Genomic DNA, 24,665 nt, shown 5'->3' with positions numbered 1-24,665 from the left:
ATAGGTTTTTAAGCCTATCTTATCTCCCCCTAAGAATCTTAAGTCTGTGGCCTTTTACCTTTATTAAGTGGTAAACTAGTACTAGTAGTCATCTGCTTGCTAATTCTTTTCTTAAATATTTCTCCTTCCGTCTTATAAAGTAATAGATGCCGTATCTAATAGTATTATAATTTCTATTACTAATCCTTACTTTATAGCAGTTTTAGTCTCTACTTCTAATATAACTGTTTTAAGGTTTGTATACTTCTAGTAAGCTATCCTTATTACCTTATTATCGGTAAATATTTTATCTATATTAAACTCGTTATCTTTAATACCCAATTTATAAGATAGTTTATTAGTTCCTCTAACCTTTAATAGTTTTAGCTTCTGTGGCTAATAGCTTGCGCTATACTTAGCGTCCTTATAAATTTAGTATACGTTATTATAGCAAAACGCGAAACTTTTAATTAAATATTCCTTTATTCCTCGTAGTATATTATTACCCCTTTATATATATATATATTGTCTACTAGTCTTATTTCTTTTACTATATAGTAATTCTAACCACTCTTATAATCTCTAGCAAAATAACCTTATTTTTCCACAATTTATATAATGTGACGATCGCCTACTAAGCCAAACGAACGCAACTGGCCAAAAAGGTACAGTGTCAAACCGAATGGTTTGACGGCTCGGTAATCAATATATATATATTCGTTGCCCCCCTTTATCATCACCTAATATATAAGCTCTCTTTTTAACCCATTTTTCTTGCTATAGAGTCCGCCTAAACGTCTTTTACTATTAAGATCTCTGGTTTAGCCTCTGCTCCTTAGTCCTATAATTACTTAATCCTTAACCTCTAGGTTTTTATAGTTTCTTACTTTATTTTCTAGATTCTTTAGTACTGCTTTAGTCTATTAGTTCTGCACTATACTATAGTCTCTAACTTTAACTTTATTATTGCGTGTTTTGCGTTTTATATAACTATGGAACTCTATCCTAACCCTTCTTAATTTATTCCCTTTAGTAGATCCTATTATTAATCTTAATTACTTAATTAATTAGTTTCCTTAGGGTATCTGCATCTTCTATTAGGATAATTACATTCTAGACTTTTACTTTAAGTCCTTATTTATATTATACCACAAGCGCTTTATTATTCCATTTAATCTATATTGCTAACGTTTAAAACTATATTATATACTTAATTGCTAAGGTTCTTTATACTAAGTTTTAAAGCTTTCTTTTTACTATAGTGGTTGCCTTTAGGTTTCTAAATATCTACGTTAATTATTCTACAAACCCATTCTAACTAGTAAATATATATTATACTTCTTAATTAGTAGTTACTATACCGTTTTCTTATATCTCTGTTAAATAAGGTTTAAACTACTTAAGTGCCCTTCCTATTAGGAATAGTCCTGCGTAGGCTATTTGGTCTATAGCTGTTACTAGCTTTACTTCTTCTTGTATAACCTTAAAGTATATTTATATAAGGAATCCCTTAAGCTTTAACTTCTCCCCTAAGAATTGCTTAATAAATAGTAGTTTAATTTTAGCTACTCTAATTCTATTAATTCTTTCTTTAAGTATCCTATTATTGTCTGCTAATTAATTAACTAGGCCGTCGAAATCGGACTCTGCACCTGTACGTAGTGACGGCTACGAACCTAGTCTTCGAAGTTCAGATCCAGAGCCAACGCAGAGACGTCGCACAGCGTGCGGACAGGACCGGTGGTGGTTATAGGCGTTAAGGGCGGTGGTGAAAAATTTTCAGATGGTGAGATCTTAAAAACCACTACTGTTGGCTCTCTATAGTACGACGACTACTACATTCTCCTATTTAGGGCACCTGTACGATCCAACATAGATATATAGTATTCGATATCATCCCCCGTCCCCTAGTAGAAAGCATTAACGACCTTATATTAACGAATAAGTAAACGTAAATAAATAAACAAACGAGCAAATATACGGCCCCTCCTAACCCCTAGGGCGATCGCCCGCGGAGCATGCGGTCACTTGCCGTACTGCTATAATACTACTAAAAGCGGCAGCTAAATAACCCCGTACGGTTTTCCTTGTCTCCTCTTAACGAAGTGGTGCCCTTAGAGAGGGCCTAGTGACTAGGGCCTAGGCACAAAAGATACCTAGATACATATACACACATCCCACTTTCGTCTTTTAGTATTAGGATAGTAGAACGGATGAATCCCCCTTACGCCTTTAATAGGCCTTAGGGGGGGGGAGGCATGGCGTATATAGTAATAGTTAACAAGAGACAGTATATAGGGGGTGGTTAAGATACGGGGCACAACTATAAGCGTACAGCAATCGATCGGCAAGGCCTAGCTAGGACGTAGTAAACCCTAGCTCTAGATAAGCTAGAGAAGGAAGCAGTGGTTCCTAAGGAGTTCGAAACATCTAAGGAGAAGGACGTAGCTGTAGGCCTATAGGGCCGCGGCTACGTACAGGCATGGTAATTTGGGGTTTTTTATCCTACTAAGGTGGCTTATAGGGTTTTTCCTCCCCCAACATATTAGGGGTTTTCTTCCTATAAATTTATAAGTTTCCCCTATATATGGAGTAGTCTGTGTAGGCCGCATAGGATCCGTATTAGACGTTAAGTAATTAATTAATTAATTAACTATTACTTATAACTGTCCGACCGTAACTATCTATAAGTTAGTATCTGCTATACTAGTATTGTTACTTAACCCTAATATAGTTGCTGCTATAGACGCCATTATAACTGCTGTTTTTGGTAGCATATTGTTTAACTTTATTAATACTATAACTAAGTAGTAAATGTGTAACGAAGCCTTATAGTAGGAACTACGGTAAACTTATTAATGAGCTAGGTATATAGGTAAATAAGAAGTTAATAATGTAATAATAACTAGTAGAGTGGTTGCCTAATAGATTAACTCTAATTATATTCTAAGATTTACTATAAAGGAGAGAACTATTTAGGTAAGGAATGTGGCCCTTTAAGTATTTAATACTGCGCCTAAGGAATATACTAAGTATGTCGGTATATTAGTATGTTAGTACATTCCACGTTTCTACGTTTCTATATTCCTACCTTCTGAACTTATAACGTGACTAACTGCGTAACTTAGTTACCCTTTACCCTATAGTTTAACTGGTTCTAGCACCTCCTATACTTCCATTACTAGTCTGTTTATATCTCTCCTTAGTAGTACTATTACTGCTAATATAAGGTTTATAATACTACCTACCTACCTACTTACCTATCTGTCTACCTGCCTGCCTACCTACTTACTTACCTACCTATATTAGTGCCTAATTTAATTTAGAAGATGGGTCGGCCCAATTAAAGGCTTTAATTTATTCGAATCGTTCTCTATAGCCGTTCGCTAGTTATTTAAGGTACCTCCCTAAAAGGCCTTAATTTAATTTAGTAATGGGCCGATATTAAAGCTCTGGTTTAATTTAATCGATTAATTAATTAAATCGTTTATAGTGTTTGCTGGCTGGTTATTTAAACGGTCGTCGTCTGGTTCTGGTAACGGTTATTTAGTTTTAGCGATAGTTATCTAGTTTTAGCAATAGTTATCTAATTCCGGCAATAGTTCTCTACTAGCTGCTATTTTAGTGCCTCCCTAGGTAGGGAGGATGTAAGGCAAAAGGGGTGGGTAGAAAATAAGGTGGCTATATAGGGGGTATCCTTGGCAGAGGTATATATATAGAGGCTATTAGGAATATAGCGGGGACCTAATACAGAGCCTTTGTATATGGAGCTTTGCCTAAAGCCTTATATAGAGCCTCTATATATAGACCTTTATATAGACCTTTATATAAAGCCTTATATAAAGCCTTTATATATAGAGCCTTATAGAAAGCTTTATATATAGAGCTTTGTATAAAGCCTTATATAAAGCCTTATAGAGAGCTTTATATAAAGCTTTAGGGGTAGTAATTTTAATATTTATTAATAAAGTATATATAAAATATAAAATAATTAAAATTATAAAATTATACTTTTATATATACTTAGTAATCTTAAAGTTAGCACTTAGTAGCTAAATACTAAAACTTAATTATAAATGCCGCATTTAGCAGCTAAATGCTAAGACTTATGTGACGATCGCCCACTGAGCTAAACGAACGCAACTGGCTAAAAAGGTATAGTGTCGAACCGAATGGTTCGACGGCTCGGTAACTAATATATATACGTTCGTCCCTGTCATTACCTAACAACTTAATAATAAATGCCACATTTAGCGGCTAAATACTAATGCTTAGTTATAAATGCCGCATTTAGCTCCTAAATGCTAGAAAATGCTAGAAAAGCAAAAAAAAAATGCTAAAATAGCAGAAAAGTAAAATTAAATGCTGGTAAATTTTTTTTCTTAACGTAGAACCTAAATAACTAGGCAGTTATAAAGATCTTATTATAGACCCGGACGCTATTATAACTAAAATACCTTAACCCCTAAATATAGACAGAGCTAAGTATAGACTCTTTAGATACTAAGATATATCCTATTAACTATATAGAACTTAACCTTATTAATAAACTACTATAGGTAAACCGTATAGCCCCTTCTATATAGGAGTACCGTAAAAAGGTAAAGGATATTACTATCCTATAGTCCCTTAAAAACGGATTACTTAAGTACTAGGAATAGCTAGTAGTAGTAAAAGAATAGAACTTATATACCTAGGTCTTTATAAGATATATAAGATTATTAGTAACTAATACTGCCAGCTTAAAATAGTTATAAATATTAACCGTTATATACAGAACTGTAATAACTACTATAAGTCTATAATTTTATAAGATAAGACCCTAAAACTATTAAAACCCCTCCTAATACCTAACCGCCTCAAGTAATATATCTTTATAGACTTCTATAAGCCACCTATAGACCATAACGAATATAATATAGTTATAATCTTAGTTAACCGCTTTAGTAAGCGCCTATTTTTAATTCCTTATTATAAGAATATTAATACTAAAGAGGCGGCCTAACTATATATTTACTACGTCTACTAAATTTACGGACCGCTAGATATTATTATATCTAATTACAGGCTGTAGTTTATATTAGCCTTCTAAAACGAGCTTACTTAGATTTTAGACATTAAGTTAAAGCTTTCTATAATATACTACTTCTAAATAGATAATTAGACGGAGATTATAAATTAATACTTAGACTAGAGACTCCGGCTTTTTATTAACTACTTTTAGGATAGCTAAGCTAAACTATTGCCCCTAATAAACTACGCCTAAGCAACCCTACTCTATAACTCTACTAGATTCGCCCCTATTTAACTAGAAAAGACCTAAAGGACCCTAAACTGTATGCGAAAAACTACTTTATAAGGAAGCCTAGTAATACGCCAAACGCTTAAAAAAGCTTAGAAAATAGCTTATATAAACTTAAAAAAAGACCTAAAAATTAATAAAATTGCTAGTAAATAGGTATAGGTGCGAGCCTAATTTTACTATAGGCGATATAATCTAGGTTATAATAAAGAACTAAAAGATAGAACGGCCTAGCCGTAAGCTAGACTATAAGATATTAGGTCTGTATAAAATTCTTAATAAAGTAGGCAACTTATATAAGGTTAAGCTCCTAGACTTAATTAAAGTTTACCTTATTTTCTCGCCGGATAAGCTATAGAAAGCTATAAATAACCTATTACCTAGGCAAAAGAATTAAAAAAAACCCCTACTAATTTAAGTTAACAGCGACAATAAATAGGAAATTAAAGAAATACTAGTCTATGAACTTATAAGGAGAACGTTAAAATATTATATTAATTGGAAAGGATACGACCTAGACCCTACTTAGTACTCTATATAGAACTTTATAGGTAGCCCCTATAAGCTTTAGGAGTTCTATAGCCGTTACCCTAATAAACCTAGACTGCTAAAGTACCTAGATAAGTAGATAGAATGCTAGCATAATAAAGATAATAAGTTTCCTATTAAGCATAAAGACAAGAACGCCCTATGGATATAATGCGGATATATAAAGCCTAAGGGCGGGCTTTACTAAAGGGGGGGGATAATATTACGGCGCTGGTGGAAAACGGTAAATTATAGTAGACATTATAGTAGATGTAGAGTTATATAAGCTTACGTAACTTAAGGATCGCATATAACTTTAAGCGGCGCTATTATTCTTCTCCTTTCCTTTCTTTAGCTTTAGATACTTATTTATAGACAATCTAATTATATAAGCTTATATCCATCCCTCTTACCGTGCTTATACCTTAATTAACTAAGTCGTTAACATCGTTCTAGTAGCTCTCCCGCTTTATTTAATGTATAAGCTTTAGCCACTAAATATAGGCTACTTTAGGCCTCTTTAATACTGCTATAGCAAAGAAGAGGACAATTTCTGTTAATATAGCTATATAGGGGTAAATAAAGAGTATTTTATAAAGCTCTACCCAACGGCGCATATAAAGGCGTTTACCTATAAGATGATTTACAACGCCTGGAAAGCTATAAGTCTTTTACTATATAATCCTATAGCTGTTTTAAAGATTCTATTAAATATAGCGCCCTTTATAAGCCTATAATCAATTATAAATATAAGTCCTTAAACGCTAAGGATACCCAAAACAGTAGAGGACCTTTAGTCTCTATAAAATTTAATTGCCAAATTAACTACCAAGCGACTAGATGGTATGCTTAAATCCCCTATTTAATAATGTCTTAAAAAGCTATTTAAAGCTACTATAGGCTTTGCGACTAATATATATATAGAGAGAGAAGAGAATAAGAAGTTTTAAGTATTTAAAATAGATAAGAAAAGTAGTAGGAGAGTCCTAAGTAAGGGCAGAGTCCTTACCTAGGAAGATATTAATAGATTAAAGATAAAGGGCCTAGAAAATAAGAGCTTGCTACCTAAAAATTAGCTTAAAAGGAGTATAAGAAAGGGACGTCTCTATTAGAGCTTAACGTTGCTTTATATACTAGATCTATATTAAACCCTAATAAATATAATTAAGACTAGGTAACCTTTGCTCACGTCTTTTAGTGTAATCCTTAGCCTATAGAGGATTTTGGTGATAAGCTGATCTAGAAAGGAGCTTTAGAAAAGTGTAGTAGTAAGCCATCTAATTGGCCAACGCTAGGTGTAATATTACGCCTATAGCGTACCCGGAAATTTCTAAGCCGTTTTCTTCTGTAATAAGAAGCGTAGTCGCTTTAATTTGGGCTATTTAGTTTTTAAGTATAGGCGTTGTTGGCTTAATTATTAATATAAATATATTTAGGTGCATATGTCTCGTTTGGGGGGGTGTCTCGCTTGGGGGTGAGACACATTAATGCGCAATATTTTGCTGAGAATCCTTCAACCGTAAGGCATGGCCGACGAACTCTCCCTGATCGGATACCGAATTGGCGCAGCAAGCATCGGTTTAGGCGCTTTCAGCACTACCATCGACCCCTTCACGCTTGCAAGCGAGGCTACGACGCATGGAGAGGCTTGGAGGGGCTCAATCAAGATCTCAGCATCCTCCGAGCGAGATTAGTTTTGCAACAAGATCTCCTGGAGCAATGGCAACGAGACTGGTATGGCTTCGCGGTTACGGATAGCGTCTCTGTCACCAAGCTTCGGCTGCTCAAAGAGCACAATGGGACCGTGGAACTTGCTCTCGGGTCTGTTCATAACCTCATTGATGGCATAGCATCTCTACGAGAGTTTGCGCATTCTGGTCGAGCACCGAGCGGAATTGAAAGGGCCAAGTGGATTGCTAGCGAACTGGACACAAGCAGAAAGTCATTGAACGAGATTACATCGCTGCTAGAAGGGCTTTATCGACTGCTTCCACCGAGAAGCCCGAACCTCGAGGCCGCTCAGGCTATTATTTCTCTCAACGACCACGGAGAGGGATCAGACGCAATTGAAACTGTCCTCCAGTCAACATCCGGACAAGCCATAATTTCTGGGACGCTGAATTTACGTCGAGCCGAGAGATCTTTGCAACAGGAGCTTCAACGACGGGTAACTGAGATGAACAACGGCCCGCCGACGGTCGAGTTGGTGATTACACCCGCGAGATGTCAAGTGGGCGAGGAAGACAAAATTTCTGCGGGCTTCCGCCGCTTCGGCAAGCTAGATGGGCGGCCTGCAATCATAGAGTGGAAGAAGTACGACCGAAGATGGCAAGGCATCAAACGAACCGAGCTGGATGGTCGCATCAAGAATCTGGCACATTTGTTGCACAACGAAAGCAAACCAGAGGAACTCAGAGTTCTCCAATGCGACGGCTATTTTGACAATCCCGCGGATAGTCGGTACGGCTTCGTCTTCACGCTTCCCCAACCGTCGGAAGGATATCCAATTTCTCTCAGAGAGGTGATTGGAGACAAGAGCTTCGATCACCTACCCACGCTCGAGGAACGCTACCAAATCGCATACTCTCTCGGACTGTCCATTGCCATCCTGCACACCGCCGGCTGGCTCCACAAGAGCATCCGCAGCCACAACGTGCTCTTCTTGAAGCAAAGCAAGCGCCCGGTCTGGTGTCGACCCTACCTCGTCGGCTTCGACTACTCGAGACCCGACGGCCGGGACGAGTCGTCTGAGAAACCCGAGCAAAGCAAGCGCTTCGATATCTACCGCCATCCATTGAGCCAAGGCACGCCAAATGAGCGGTACAGGAAGGAATTTGACTACTACAGCTTCGGTGCCATCCTTGTTGAGATTGCCGGGTGGAGGCCAATCTGGGATGTTTGGGTAGATGGAACGCCGGCGGATACGTTTAAAGCACAGCTACTTGCGACGGCAGAGCAGAAGGTGCCGCATCGGATGGGCCGAGACTATGCGGAGGCAACGTTGAAGTGCTTGAACGGGGAGCTGGCCAGACGAGATTGCTCGGAGCAGAAGGCCTTCTTCATCGAAGTCGTTGAAGTGCTTGGGAGGCTGATTGGCTGAAGATCCAGATCAAGAACAATGCGTGTGGGATCGTAGCGTTCATTCACGTGATATAACTGACATCTGTTAGAAGTTACTTTACGATGACGTAACGTAGCGCCCTACTCGTATGCAGAGTGGCTCACTCGAAGTACCGTCCTGCGTGAGGGAATTCTCGTCTACGCCACGCATGACGGGGATAATGGTTACTCTTATGGATAGATAATTGTATAATCTAGATTGACCTTATTTACGAGTTTTAAAAATGATAAAACCGTCATGGTAGTGTTGTGGTGGAGAAATGGTGTTCTGGCATGTCGACGCACTACGCAAAGGGCGGGTGATAGTACGACTATTACTTATATAATTTTTGAATGAGGGGTCTTAAATATTGCGAAGTAGCTGGAAATTATGCCGGAGTATTAGTATTTCTCTGTTGACTTTTATGCGGTTTCAATAGTGCTCAGACTCGAAGTATCTCGCGTTTATCCTACTATAGGGGGGAGGTTACTATAAAACCTATAGCTAAATTAACTAACTTAGTTAGTAATCCTTAATTTTAAAATAGGTCTAAAATATCGCCCTTAATAGGACTAGAAACGGCCCCCTAGATTTTAGACTAATATTACAATACTATAAGGGGACTTTGTAGATAGGGGGCTATAAGGATAAAATTGTAGGATAGGATAGATTGGTAAGAGAGACGAATCCTTAAGGAGGTAAAGCCTTTAGGATTGTAGAGACTATATACTACGGGTATATACCTCTAGTATATAATTGGTAACCATTTAAGGGATATCTAGAGGTTATTTTAAGGGCAACTGTTAGGTGACGACAGGGAACGTATATATATTAGTTACCGAGCCGTCAAACCACTTGGTTCGACACTGTACCTTTTTGGCCAGTTGCGTTCGTTTGGCTTGGTGGGCGATCGTCACAGTAACCTAAGGTAACCATAATAATATCTCTTATATTATCTCCCCCCTTCTTATAGTTAGCCCCTAATTGCTATTACCTTATAGTAAGGAGATTATAAGGGCTTATCCCAGAAGGGTTTTAAAAAATATTAAAGTGATATTAGTATACTACTATATATTATCTATTTATCTAACCCCTACTTTAAACTCCTAAAAAAACCTTAATATGGGGAAAATGTAACTAGAGAAAAGACGTAAGAATTACTAGGAACCTACTAAAAGCCTATTAAAAGCCTACTAGTAACTACCTATGCTGACTTAAGGATTTTTATATAACTTTATATTTAAGCCTTTATACTAGTTTATAATCAATTATAAGTATTATAAGTAATTTAATGTTCTTAATATAGTTCCGTAAAACTATTTAGTATATAGCTTAATATATAGGGCCTTAGCTTGCTATTGTCTTTAACTATTAAAATATAATATATAATCCTTTTATATAATCCTTTATATTACTAACATATTATTCCCGTATTTGCCCTTAGGCTATTAGATATAGTTAAGGTATTAATTAGTTAATTAAGGAGACTTATCTCCTAAGATTTAGTATATATACTTTTAAATCTAATGGTTTTATACTATATATTTAGCGTAGCTCTACTGCCTAGTAAATAGGAGGGATATTTATAATAGTATCTATAGCTATTATATAATTATTAAAAACGTTTATAACGTTGTTCTTTAATACTATAGTATTATTTTAGGTATAATTTAACCTATATATATCTTTAATTAATATCTTAATTACCTTCCCCTGGCTACGTTATTAGTTTTTATAAGGAAGTAATAGCTAAATAGCTTATACATGTGTTTCCTTTCTTCTAAATAGCGCTATTATAATAGAGTTATATCGGTAAAGTTGCGGCTATTTACTAAAAAGGTATTAGAAGGTAAAGTATAAAGACACTTTACTTATTAAGCTTAATCCTTTTTCTTAATACCTTACTTCCCATTATTAACCTTTATTTAATTTAGACGCATCTTTAGTATATTTTTTTTATTTATTTATTAATTTAATATACCTCTTTATTCTCCTACTAACTACTCTTTTAAGTGAATTCTATAGTATATTTTAGCCTTACCTTTATATATAGAACCCTAACCCCCACTAACCTATAACCAGTACTAGTCCTACCTAAATAATTTTGCCTGTATGTCTTTAAAAGACTAGAAATCTAATAATAGGATTTTGGAGGCTTATAATAAAACGCGCTATATTAAATCTAATACCTTTAGTCCTTATAATTAATGTATATATATTAAGAGCGGCAGTTATATTAAGGTAAGCTTTTCTATCCTTAATAGATTTCTATTATTAACTTTAATAGCCTAGGCCTAAGTGGCGACGTTCCTTTAATATCCTTAACTACTATATTATCCGAGCTCTCTCCTATTTAAGCGCTAATGCTAAATATTTAGGTTAAATTTAAGATTATGCTATAGCTATCTATACAGCCTATAACTCTTAGTAAGCTAGCTAGTAACGCTTAATATAAGAGTAAGGTTAGTATATTAAGAATAGGGTAAAGGATAGGGAGGATAAGAAGAAGGTTACTATCTACTATAGGAAGGAGTTTGCGTATATATATTAAGTTTTAAAAGAACATAATGTAATATATTATTAGGTAGGTTACCCTTTAAATACCTAGCGGATAGGTAATTAATAGTTGCCGTAGTAAGGTCTTAGTGGTTTTAGACTATACTAGCCAGTTAACGTCTCTGTTTATTCTGGGCTTAAGTATATCTTTATTAACTATAAGCTTATACCGCTAGAGCTTTATTAGTATTAGGTTAGACCTAATATTAGTGTTAATCGTTTAAGGATCTCTGCCCTAGCTATACCTTATTATCCTACCCCTATTTTTATGCCTATTTATACGCCTATTAAGGGATCTTATTTCCATTAACCATCCCTTAAAGGGCCAATAAATACTAACCCTACTCCTAAGGATAATGTGAGGTGATAAGCTCCGCACCACTCAGCCACACAAACCCGCAAAAGGTAAACGAGTGACTGGCTTGATGCTAGACACGGCTGTGCGGAACAATACATATAGGCGAGGTGACTTCGTCACCTGACAGATAAGGCATAGTGGCTTTTTTAGATTAGGTATTTAGGATATATTCTTATATATAGTAGTAATTAAGGACCTTAATTAGGTGCTTAAAAAGGCCTTAGAAGGCTTTTAAAAAGGGCTTAAGAGCCCTAGAAATAATATTCTTAGTATAGATTAACTAATAGGAATTCAATTCTAGTAAAATGCCTTATTAATTCTATACTATATACGTAAAAAGGCTAAGGATCTATCCTACTTTAGGTTATAACCCTAATCCTTATAGTTTTTAGAACCTATTTATTTTATATCTAATTTAACCTATTTACTCTTTTTACGAGCTTTTTTTATAGGTCGCGATAATACTATAATATTAAAGCGCTTTCTATAATTTATAGATTACAGACCTTGGTCCTAATATTCTTTTAGAATATCTTTATAATAATTAAGGTGGTCTTCTAGTTCCTATATATAGAGTCCTTAGCGGGCTAGCCTAGCTATTTAACTTTATATTAAAGCTTGTTCTTAATAGACTTATAGTATAATATAGCTTTAACCTTATACCGCTTGCCTACTACCTTAAGGTATTTAATTAGGCCTAGACGGAAGTTCTTTTCTAGTAGTAGTCTATATTATAGCTCTAGTAGGTTTATATAAATACTAAATATATATAGGCTATAGATGGGGGTAACTAGAGACGGTAGGTTAACTTACTAGTTTATTTTTTAATTTAGAAGGGACCTAGGTATCTTACATTAAGCTTCTTTGATAGTTAGTAGGTCTTAATATTTGTTAAATATAATAGATCCTTATCGCCTACTCTAAAATGCTTATCCTAATGTTTATAGTTATATTAAAGTCTCTATTACTTTTAGGTATTTTATAGGCTCTACTTTGCATACTTTTATTACTTCTCCTATTCCCAAAGGTATTCTTATACTTTTTAGTAAATATCCTTAGACTTTATAGTAGAATCCTATAATTAATTATACGGCCTTAGCTAGTAATTACTAGGTATACTATTAACCTAAATAGTTAAACACTATAGGTAATCTGGATTAGTATATACTTATATAATGCGTATTACTTTAAATTATAAGCGTACTCTATATACGAAAGTAGCTTATACTAGTTATTGTTACGGCACTGGCAGAACTTGGCAGAACTACGCACCGGCAAGTTGCCACAGATTGCCGCATATTGCGGTCACGTGACGCGAAGATCTTATAAAACATCGAACGGCGCTGCTCTTCTTCTCCTTTCCTTTCCCTAGCTTTAGATTCTCGTTTATAGACAATCTAATCGTCTAGGCTTGCGCAACCCTTTTGCCGTGCTTATGTCTCGATTGATAGAGTCGCTAACAGTTATCCTACTAGTAGTTTAAATATATTTATAGGTAAGACTTTAGTTTCTAGTTCTAGCGTTCTATTTACCCGTCTATTTATAGATAAAAAGCTATACTATAATAGTAGTCTATCTTTAAATAGAAGTATAGGTCTAACCAGTACTAACTTATAAAGATACTACTCCTATTAGTAATAATAGAGTGCGGCTAATCTACTTTAAGAAAGCATTTCTTCTTAATTAGGTTAGTAAGCGCTTATATATTAATCGTTTTATTAATAAAAAGGTATTAGACGTACTTTAAAAACCTATTAATAAATATAAAGACTAAATTATATATTCGTCCTTAGCTATCTTTAAATAGTAGGAGATCTATAATAAAGTTTATGGCGTAATATTACTATAGCTTACTAGTAGGGGGAACTAATTTAAGTAAACCCTATAGCTTATACCTGCGGATCTTATATACTTAACACTGCTTACAATAGCTAATATACTCCTTTACTTCCTAATTAAGCTTTAGTTAATAATATTTACGTTAAAGTAATTTTACTATTTTTACTTAACTATAGTAGCTGCCTAGAGAATTATTATAATTCTTTATAAGAATCTTCTATTATAGATTTACTTCTTATAGTACCTAAACCTTACTATTTCTATATAGTAGGCCCATTAGGTCTAGTTTCTAATTTTAGTATTTTATAGCATTCTTTCTATTACATTCCTAGTCTATTTTTACATTAAAGGTAATATAGAAAGCGTCCCTTTATTATACCTTATAGATAAAATCCATTAACCTTTTAGATAGTTTTTAGGTAAAAGCTATTTTATTTTATACTACTTTAAGTATAAGACTAGATAGTACTATATATCTTATAACTCTTTAATATGTATATATTAGGAAGGCCGCTATAAAGTTAAAGTTCTTTAGTTATTATAGGGCTTTAAGTCCCAATTACTCTATAGCTTCGCTATTAGTTTAAGGGGATAGCTATAAGGGATATTATTGCGGATACTTTGGGTTGCCCCTAAGATAACCCCTAGACGCCCCTTAAATAGTCGCTGGTTATATACTGGAGGTACGTACCCATAGTATATAGTCTCCATAATCCTAAAGGCCTTACCTTTTTAAGGATTTGTCTCTTTTACTAATTTATTCTATTTTATAATCATGCCTTATAGCCCCCTATCTATAAAGCCCCCTTATATTTATATCCTTCCTACTTCTTTTTAGAAGGGTAGTCGGCTTTAAGGACTAGATTGTTTATTTATATCTTTTATTTATAACTACTATTCTCCCTTAAAAATCTCGTAATGACTTAAATAGAAACCCCATGGGTACCTTACAGAAAGCCGTCGCGCTAAGGTAGAAAGGTCCCTTTAATAGCAAGAGATTGCAATAATATAACCCTTAGGTAAGATGGCTAAATAAGCCCTAATACCTAGATGCTCTAGGAGCTTAAAAACTCTTATATACCTATAGTTACTACTAAGGAAAATATAGATACCCTTTATAATAGCTATAACGCTACCAGAAAGTAACTAGAGCCCCTCTAGCCCTACTTAGGCTAATTAGAAGATTAAGCGCTAAAGGCGACTTTAAGATCTTTTCCTAAGCTAGAAATGCTAGAAGAATATACTAATATATTTAACTAGGGAACCAACCGGAACCCTCCCAGAAAACCACCAGCCTATAATTAATATAGTAGTAGTATATAGACTACTTACATGCTAAGTAGGCCTACTTCTTTAGGTAATTTAAACTAACTACTAACTTAAAACCTAAGCCTTGTTAGAAAGCATATACTAGCTACTAGTTCTAATACTACCTCTATAGCTAAAGCTTCCTTAAGGCCAAGGTTAAAAGGTTAAGAGCCCTAAACCAATTATCTTTAAAATAAATATTAAAAAGCTGCCGTAAGGCTCTTAGAAACTATATAGAAAAAAGCCACTAATAAATATATTAGAAACCTTTAGGGGTAGGTTTAGATCTAGTAAAGCTTAATTTAGGCTAAATAAAATCTTTTATAACCTAGCTAAGGCTAAGGACTTTCTAGGGGCTACTTAGTATCTACCTAAGGAGGTATAGAAGACTTAGAAAGTTATTTACGCTATAAATAGAAAAAGGATATAGACTAACTAGCTAAGACCTCTAGTAGTTTAGAACTCCGCTATAGACCTAACGCCTAGCAGTTAAACAATTAGGTTTATAAAGTAGATAACTTCCTTAAGATACTAATAATATAAGATAATACTAAAGAGCGTATACGCTAGATTATTAGTAAGATTAAAGACTAATTGCTAAACTAGATTATACTTAATTAGCTTAATAAAGAGTAAATTACTGTATAGCTATAGCTGTAACCCTTTTTAAAGAAATGGACTTAAGATCTATATATTATATAATATAATAATATAGAGCTATTTTAGAATAGAATATAGCTTAACCGCTACGACTTTTACTAATTTATAAACTTTATAGAAACTTATACTTAATAAATAGATTTAAAGCTCTTTAAAAATAAGGACGGTAGCATCTATAAGAAGGAGAAGATTGGGTTTATCTAGGCTAGAATTAAGCTAGTAATTTGTAACAAAATAAAATGCATAGGAGCCCTATTACGGATTACTATATATACAGATTTTAAACAAGCGGTTTTAAACGCTAAAAATATAGTAAGGAACTAGACCTCTTTTAGTAAAAAGCTAAGGGGTTACTAAAAGCGTGGGCACTCTAGTAGTAATATAGGGTAGACTTAACCTTCAAAGAAGCCGTTCTTAAAGAGAACTTTAAAAGGGTTAAAGTTAGGGGCCTTAAGTAACGGAAAAGGCTCCTAGGGCCAACCTAATACCCATCTAACACCTTTATAGAAATACTCTAAAAAGTTAAGAGAAAACTCTAGAGGTAGATTTTATTAGAAAAATAAGCAGGGCGATAATTATACTAATAATCTAAAAAAAGAAAAGCCCTAGTTACAGACCTTTTTTAGCTATAATTAGGGCAAGATATGGAAGGAAAAACTCTTTATATTACTATTAAGCTAAAAATAGTACTTCCTATAGGTAAGGTATATTAGTTCTAAGCACTATATAATAGCGGCGCTAAAATTAATCTTATATAATATAATTTGGTAAAAAAGTATAAACTTATTCTATTATAAAGGTAGCGGAAACCTATTATAGGCTTCTTAGATAAGTATTAGATTAAACTATATAGTGCCTATAAGCTTATAGTATTAGTGGCCGATATATATAACCGCACTAAGGTAGTTAGCCTATAACCTTTCTAGGTAGCTAACTTTGTAGGTTATAATCTTATTCTTAAATACCCTTAGCTTATAAAATTAGATCTTAAGATACGCTTTAAGATAAGAGCCTTTAAATAGTAGAATAATAAAGATTTAGAAGGGCGCATATTACTAATAAGCCTAAAGGATATCCTAGAGAATGTAGCCCTAGGTAAAATAGTATATACTTTATACCTAAAGGAGTATTAAATCTAACCGCTATTTAATAGTAAGATAGGTATAGAGTCTAGTATAGGTAATAACCCCTCTATAATAAAGACCCTATAGGGAACTACTAAATAGGTTATAGAGATATTATAGGGAGGTAGCGATCTTAAGGATCTTATAAAATACTTTAATAGGTTACTAGAAAAGGAGTAGATCTAGCCTAGTAAGTTACCGGCAGGTACGCCAATTCTCTTTATCCTAAAACTAGATGGAACTATAAGGCTATATATAGACTATCGCGGTCTTACTAAGATTATAATTAAGAACCGTTACCTACTACTACTGGTTAGTAAAATGCTAGATTAACTATTTAGGGCGAAGATCTTTATAAAGCTAGATTTATAAGACGCCTATTATAGGCTCTATATTAAAGAAGGGGATAAATAAAAGACCGCTTTTAAAACCTAATACAGCTACCTTAAATATTTAGTAATGCCTTTTAGGCTAGCTAATACGCCTACGATATTCCAATTATATATTTATAGAGCCTTAGGGGGACTAGCTAACCGTATATATATTATCTATTTAGATAATATCTTATTCTATTTAGAAAATAAGGATTAATACAAGCAATATATCTACGAAGTGCTAGAACGTTTAAATAATTAGGGCCTTTACGCTAAGGCGTTAAAGTATATCTTTAATACTAAGTAGGTTAAGTTCCTAGGTTATATTATAACGCCTATAGGTGTAGTTATAGACTTAATATAGGTGTAGATAATCTAGGAGTGGCCGGAGCTAGAGAGCTACTAGGATATTTAAGTGTTCCTAGGCTTTGCCAATTTCTATAGGCGCTTTATTTATAACTACTTAGACGTTATCTAATACCTATCTAATTATACTATAGAAGCTTTTTAAGACCTAACCTAAGGAGTAAAAAGCTTAAAGGCGGTAAGGAAGAAAATTAAGAAGGGACTAATTAAATAGTGTAAGTTATAGTTATAGCCCAAAAAGGTTTAAAAGGCCTTTTAAAAACTACGCGTAAAGTTTATAAAAGCTTTATTACTATAGGATTTTAACCTAGATTAGCTATTAATAATAATTACTAATATATTAAATTTTACCCTTATTAGTATCCTACTATAACCTAATAGGTATCTAGACGCTACCTAGCTCCACTAAAGACTAGTAATATTCTATAGTAGAAAATTCTAGGGACCTAAAGTTAGGTATTATACCCACGATAAGGAACTGCTAGCTATAGTTAACTGCTTTAAATAGTGGCGATACTATCTTAAGTACGCGAGCTATACTACTTATATACTCTTAGATTATTATAATCTACGCTACTTTATAACTATAAAGGACCTTATGCCTTAATAAGCTAAATAGGTAGAGAAGCTTATACGATTTAATTTTAAGATTAAATATAAGCTAGGGGAAAATAATTCTACTAATAGACCGTTATAACGGCCAGATTATACTAAAGGCTTTAAAACGGGAGAAGGGAAATAGATAATAGATATCTTACTCCCTGTATTATAGAATAAGCTCTAGATATAGGATGCTTAAGTACCTATAGCTCTATATACTAAGTCTTAGGCAGTGTAAACCCTATTAGCTTCTACTAATATTCCGGCTGGTATCTAGTCCGTTGCCGTTAAGGGTCTAAATATACCTAAATAGGACGTCCCTAATATAAATACAGAACCTAATAATATACTATCTCTAATTGCTAAGCTATCCCTTTAAACTAATAGCGAAGCTATAAAGCAATTCGAACTCGGGGCCCTATAATAACTAAAAGACTTTAACCTTATAGTAGCCTTCCTAACGTATATATATTAAAGAGTTATAAGATTTATAGTACCATCTAGTCTTATACTTAGAGTAGTATAAGATAAAATAGCTTTTACCTAAAAACTATCTAAAAGGTTAATAGATCTTATCTATAAGGTGCAATAAAGGAACGCTTCCTATGCTATCTTTAATGCAGAAGTAGACTAAAAATATAACGGAAAGGAAGCTAGTAGGCGCTACTATTGGGAATTAGACCTAATAGGCCTACTATATAGAGGTAGTAAGGTTTAAATACTATAAGAAGCAAATCTATAATAGAAGATTCTTATAAAGAATTACAATAATTTCTAGGCGGCTACTATAGTTAAGCTAAGATAGTGGAATTACTTTAGTGTAAATATTATTAGCTAAAGCTTGAATAGGAAGTAAAGGAGTATATTAGCTATTATAAGAAGTGTTAAGTATATAAAATCTATAGGCATAAGCTATAGGGTCTATTTAAATTAGTTCCCCCCACTAGTAAGCTATAGCAATATTACGCTATAGACTTTATTATAGATCTCCCGCTATCTAAAAATGGCTAAAGATAAATATATAATTTAGTTCTTATACTCATTAATAAGGTTTTAAAGTACGTCCAATACCTTTCTATTAATAAGGCGATTAATATATAAGTGCTTACTAACCTAATTAAAGAGAAATACTTTCTTAAAGTAAATTAGCCGCACTCTATTATTACTAATAGGGGCAGCGTCTTTATAAGCCAGTACTGGTCGGACCTATACTTCTATTTAAAGATAGACCACCATTATAGTATAGCTTTTTATTTATAAATAGATAGGTAAATAGAACGCTAGAATTAGGAACTAGAGTCTTACCTATAAATATATTTAAACTACTAGTAAGATAACTAGTATAAGCTACTTCCATATATAGAATACGCTTATAATTTAAAATAATACGTATTATATAAGTATGTACCTATCTAAATTACCTATAACGTCTAACTATTTAGGTTCAATAGTATGCCTAATAATTACTAGCTAAGGCAGTATAATTAATTATAGGATCCTACCGGGAAGTTTAGAGATATCTACTAGAGAGTATAAGGATACCTCTAGGAATAAAATGAGTAATAAAAGTATATAAAGTAGAGCCTATAAGATGCCTAAGAGCAGTAGAGACTTTAGTATAACTGTAAGTACTAGAATAAGCATTTTAGAGTAGGTAATAAGGTTCCACTACGTTTAATAAATACTAAAACCTATTAACTATTAAAAAAGCTTAATATAAAATACCCAAGTCCCTTCTAAATTAAGGAATAAATTAATAAGTTAGCCCACCACCCCTAGCCCACACATACTCAGTACCTTATGTAAACCTATTAGAGCTATAGTATAGACTACCGCTAAAAAAGAACTTTCGTCTAGGCCCAATTAAACACCTTAAGGTAGTAGGGGGGCGGTATAAGGTTAAAGCTATACTGTACTATAAGTCTGTTAAGAACAAGCTTTAATATAAAGTTAAATAGCTAGGCTGTCCCGCTAAGGACTCTATATAGGAACTAGAGGATTACCTTAATTATTATAAAGATATTCTAAAAGAATATTAGAACTAAGGTCTATAATCTATAAATTATAAAAAGCGCCCTAATACTATAGTGTTATCACGATCTATAAAGAAAGCTTATAGTAGGCCATAAGAGGCCCTAAAGAGTAAATAGGTTAAATTGGATATAGAACAGATAGGCTCTAGAAACTATAAGGATTAGGGCTACAGCCTAAGGTAGAATAGGTTTTTAGCCTTTTTACGTATATAGCATAGAGTTAATAGGGCATTTTGCTAGAATTATATTCCTATTTATTAATCTTTACCAGGAATATTATTCCTAGGGCTTTTAAGCCCTTCTTAAAGACCTTCTAAGGCCTTCCTAAGCACCTTAATTAAGGTCCTTAATTATTACTCTATATAAGAATAAACCCCAAATACCTAATCTAAAAAGCTACTATGCCTTATCCTTAGGAGCAGGATTAGTATCTATTGGGCTACTAAGTAATAGCTAACAAGAATGGGATCTAGACCCCTTAGTAGGGGTATAAGTAGGTATAAAAATAGGGGTAGGATAATAAGGTGTAGTTAGGGCAGAGATCCTTAAACGCTTAATACTAATATTAGGTCCAAACTAATACTAATAAAGTTCTTACAGTGTAAGCTTATAGTTAATAAAGATATACTTAAGCCTAGAATAAATAGAGATATTAGCTAGCTAATATAGTCTAGAACTACTAAGACCTTACTATAGTAACTATTAGTTACCTATCCGCTAGGTACCTAAAGGGTAACCTACCTAATAATATATTATATTATACTTTTTTAAAACTTAATACGTATACGCGAACTTCTTTCTATAGTAGATAGCAACCTTCTTCTTATTACCCCCATCCCGCACTCTATCCTTAGTATACTAACCCTACTCTTATATTAGGCGTTACTAGCTAGCTTACTAGGAATTATAGGTAGTATAAATAGCCGTGGTATAATCTTAAATTTAACTAAGTTATTTAGTATTTATATTAGAATAAGAGAGAGCCTGGGTAATATAGTAGTTAAGGACATTAAAGGAACGTTGCTACTTAGGCCTAGGCTATTAAAGCTTAAAGTTAGTAATAGAAATCTATTAAGAATAGAATAGCTTACCTTAACGTAACTACCGCTCTAAGTACGTATACACTAATTATAAGGACTAAAGGTATTAGATCTAACGCAGTATATCTTATTATAAGCCTCCAGAATCCTATTATAAGATTTCTGGTTTTTTAAAGACATATAGGCAAAATTATTTAGATAGGACTAGTACTAATTATAGGTTAACGGAGGTTGGGGTTCTATATATAAAGGTAGAATACGCTATAGAATTTACTTAAAAGAGTAGTTAGTAGGAGAATAAAAAGGTATATTAAATTAATAATAAAAAAGAAGAAAATCTTAATAATATATTAAAGATATGTCTAAATTGGATAAAGGTTAATAATGGGAAAGTAAGGTATTAAGGAAAAGGGGCAGCTTAATAAGTAAAGATGTCCTTATACTTTACCGTCTAATACCCTTTTAGTAAATAGCTGTAACCTTACCAATATAACTCCGTTATAATAATGTTATCTAAAAGAAAGGAAATATAAGTATATATTATCTAACTATTACTTCCTTATAAAAACTAAGTACGCGGCCAGGGAAGGCAATTATGACGTTAATTAAAGACGTATATAGGTTAAATTATACCTAAATAATACTATAGTATTAAATATTAACGTTATAAATGTTCTTAATAATTTTTTTTAATTTTTTTATCCATTGTATTATACTAAGTACAATACTGCGCATGCAGCCTTGGGCTATGGCTCTATAGTTCTATATACATAAATCCTTTCTAGGCAGCTTAATATGTACTAGTAGCTATGTCCTAGTAGTTTATAAACCCCTAAATTAGGAGTTTATAGTTTCCTAGTAAAACACTAAGATACTACAACTACTAGGGAATGAGAAAATGGTAAGAAAAACTATAAGAAATCCTAACCCCTGTCCCTGTCCTTTTGCAATTTATTTCTGTCCTTTTGCTCTCTAATATCTTTTTAAGAGCCTAGTAGGAGTTGCCTCCTTCTAGAATCCTATCTGTTTTTATTCTTCCATAGAATCTTCTTCGCGTACTAGTTTAGCAGCTTTAAGAGTCTCGCAGTCTTTACTATTAGCAAAGTGTTTTTCTTTACAATTAATGCAAAGAGGGGTAGTATGCTGGCAAGGCTTGCCTGTTATTATACAGGTAGAATAGGAATGGTCTTTAGATAAATATGCAGCCGCACAGTATCTGCAGGCCCTAGTAGAGCACCTATCTCCTATATGGCCAAATTTTTGGCAGCTCGTACACTGCGTAGTAGGAGAGACTTCGAGGTATTTTACTACCTTAGTAGCTATACCTGCAATTAATATCTCTTTTTGCTTAAGGATTTCTTGTCTTTTTTCTTTGTTCTCTATAGTAAAAACTATAGAGCCAAATCTGGTCTGTAGATTGTGTCTTTTTACACTAGATAAGATCCATCTAGGTAGTCCTTATATCCTTATAGGATTAAAGGTCTCGATTTCTTCTTTTAGAAGCTTAGAGCCTCCTTCTCCTAAGAAAGGTAGGGTAGAAACCCTATGGGCTATAATTTAAACCCAAGGTTCTAGTTTTTGTTCTCTTTAAAAGGTAAAGCAGTTATGCCAGATTTCTTTATATTTAACTAGGAAATCCGCATTATACTCTTCTGTAGTCGTAAGGAGAATATTTTGTTTTCCTTTAGTTCTAGCTATGGATGCTAAAACAGGTTTTTCTACTTGCAGTTTTGATGCAAATAGTTGATTGACTTTGTTTTGTATAGAGAAGGTATCCAAAGGTTGGTCCTTTTGGTCTGTAATTAGGACTAGCTTTCTTTCTTATAGCTGCTTTTTCTTACTTCTAGTAGAAGTAGAAGGAGTAGGAAATGGTAATAAGGAGGGTAGAGAGGACGAAGTAGGGAGGCCCTTCTTTAGCCTCTCTGCGTAGGTTTCTTTAGTAGGGGCTACCTCCTTACGGAGAGCTCTAATTTCTCGACTAGTCCTTTTAGGACATCGTTTGTCTTTTCTTTTCCTTTTATAAAGGGGTTTTCTCCTGCTAGGACACTACGTGGTATAGTCCTCTAGCTGTTTAACTTATTCCTTTTATTTCTTTCTTCTTCTTCTTCTCTTCTTCTTCTTCTTCTAGCCCTTTATAGGCCTGGGTTAGGCTATCTAGAGCCTTTTATAGGTGTTGTTCTGGAGAAAAGGGGATAAAAAGATATGCTAGTTATACCAGCCGTAAAAGTCCTCATTTTGGGTTGTCTTTTTTACAGGTTTTGGTTTTCTTTTTCAGTAAAAGACTGAGGATGTCCTCTTTTTCTCCTGTCCCAAATAGGCCAGGGGAAGGAGAAGGGGCAGAAAAAGTGAGTGTAGATGTAGACTCATTATCACTTATTTCTATAGGAGGTTTTCTTTTAGGCCTGCCGGGCCTTGGCATTTTATAGGGGGAGTTTCTAGTTTTTACTATCCTTATACCCTTTTTCCTTACTAATTCCTACTAGAGGATTTCTGGGGAGATTAGGTTTAAAGGTAGTAGTAATACTAGACCCCTAGTATTGGTGGTGGTAGTAGTAGTAGTAGTTTTAGTGTTCCTGTCCGTGCTTCGCTTATAAGCTAGGACCACCCCTAAGAAGAATTTTCTGTTGGGGTAAAGGGGGTAAAACGACAATTAAATCCACCTATAGCTCGCTAAGCAGTAGGAATAGGTCTTGAAAGTTGGAAAATCGATTGTTTTTGGTGGTAAGATGGGTATGCGTAAGTTTTGAAGTGCGGCGCTACCTTTTGGTAAGGTTGCATGTGTGGTAAAAGGTGTTCTTAATAATTATACAATAGCTATAGTTGCTATTGCAAAGTGTCCCTATTTACTAGGTAGTAGAGCTACGCTAAATATACGGCATAAAACTACTAGATTTAAAAGTATATATACTAAATCTTAAGAGATAAGTCTCTTTAATTAACTAATTAATACCTTAACCGCATTTAATAGCCTAAGGGTAAATATAAAAGTAATATATTAGTAACGCGGGGGATTATAAGAAAGAATTATAGACTATATCTTAATAGTTAAAAATAATAGCAAGCTAAGGCTCTATACATTAAATCCTATACTAAAAGGTTTTATAGAACTATACTAGAATACTAAATTATCTATAATACTTATAATTAATTATAAACCAGTATAAAGGCTTAGAAGTAGAGTTATATAAAAATCCCTATGTTAGCCTAGGTAGTTACTAGCATACTTTTAATAGGCTTCTAATAGGTCTCCTAGTAATTCTTATATCTTTTCTCTAGTTATATTTTTTCCCTTATTAAGGTCCCTTAGGAGTTTAAAGTAAGGGTTAGATAGATAGATAATATATACTAATATACTAATACCTTTCTAAACCCCCCCTAGGATAAGCCCTTATAATCTCCCTTTACTATAAGGTAATAGCAATTAGGAGCTAACTATAAGAAGGGGGGGGGGGTAATATAAGGGATATTATTGCGGATACCTTAGGTTGGCCTTAGGAT

The 24,665-nt window shown here is 33.8% G+C and overlaps 2 protein-coding genes across 2 annotated transcripts; one reads left to right on the top strand and one right to left on the bottom strand.

Annotated features, from left to right (window-relative positions):
* Positions 1-7,216: 7,216 nt before the first annotated feature.
* K441DRAFT_708469 (uncharacterized protein) lies at positions 7,217-8,966 on the top strand. Its single transcript, XM_067653778.1, has 2 exons — positions 7,217-7,387; positions 7,456-8,966. The coding sequence occupies exons 1-2, from the start codon at positions 7,336-7,338 to the stop codon at positions 8,907-8,909; spliced, it is 1,506 nt and encodes a 501-aa protein (XP_067498581.1). The 5' UTR covers positions 7,217-7,335; the 3' UTR covers positions 8,910-8,966.
* A 13,230-nt stretch (positions 8,967-22,196) lies between these two features.
* On the bottom strand, positions 22,197-22,565 carry K441DRAFT_736827 (uncharacterized protein; the record flags this gene model as incomplete). The annotated part of the gene is made up of 1 exon (XM_067654317.1): positions 22,197-22,565. A coding segment is annotated over one exon (369 nt), but the record flags the coding sequence as incomplete, so codon positions are not given.
* Between the last annotated feature and the right edge of the window lie 2,100 nt (positions 22,566-24,665).

This window comes from Cenococcum geophilum (assembly GCF_001692895.1).
Source record: "Cenococcum geophilum 1.58 unplaced genomic scaffold K441scaffold_60, whole genome shotgun sequence".
NCBI lineage: Eukaryota > Fungi > Ascomycota > Dothideomycetes > Gloniales > Gloniaceae > Cenococcum > Cenococcum geophilum.
The sequence above is the reverse complement of the archived record's forward strand: the minus strand, read 5'-3'. Positions and strand labels throughout refer to the sequence as shown.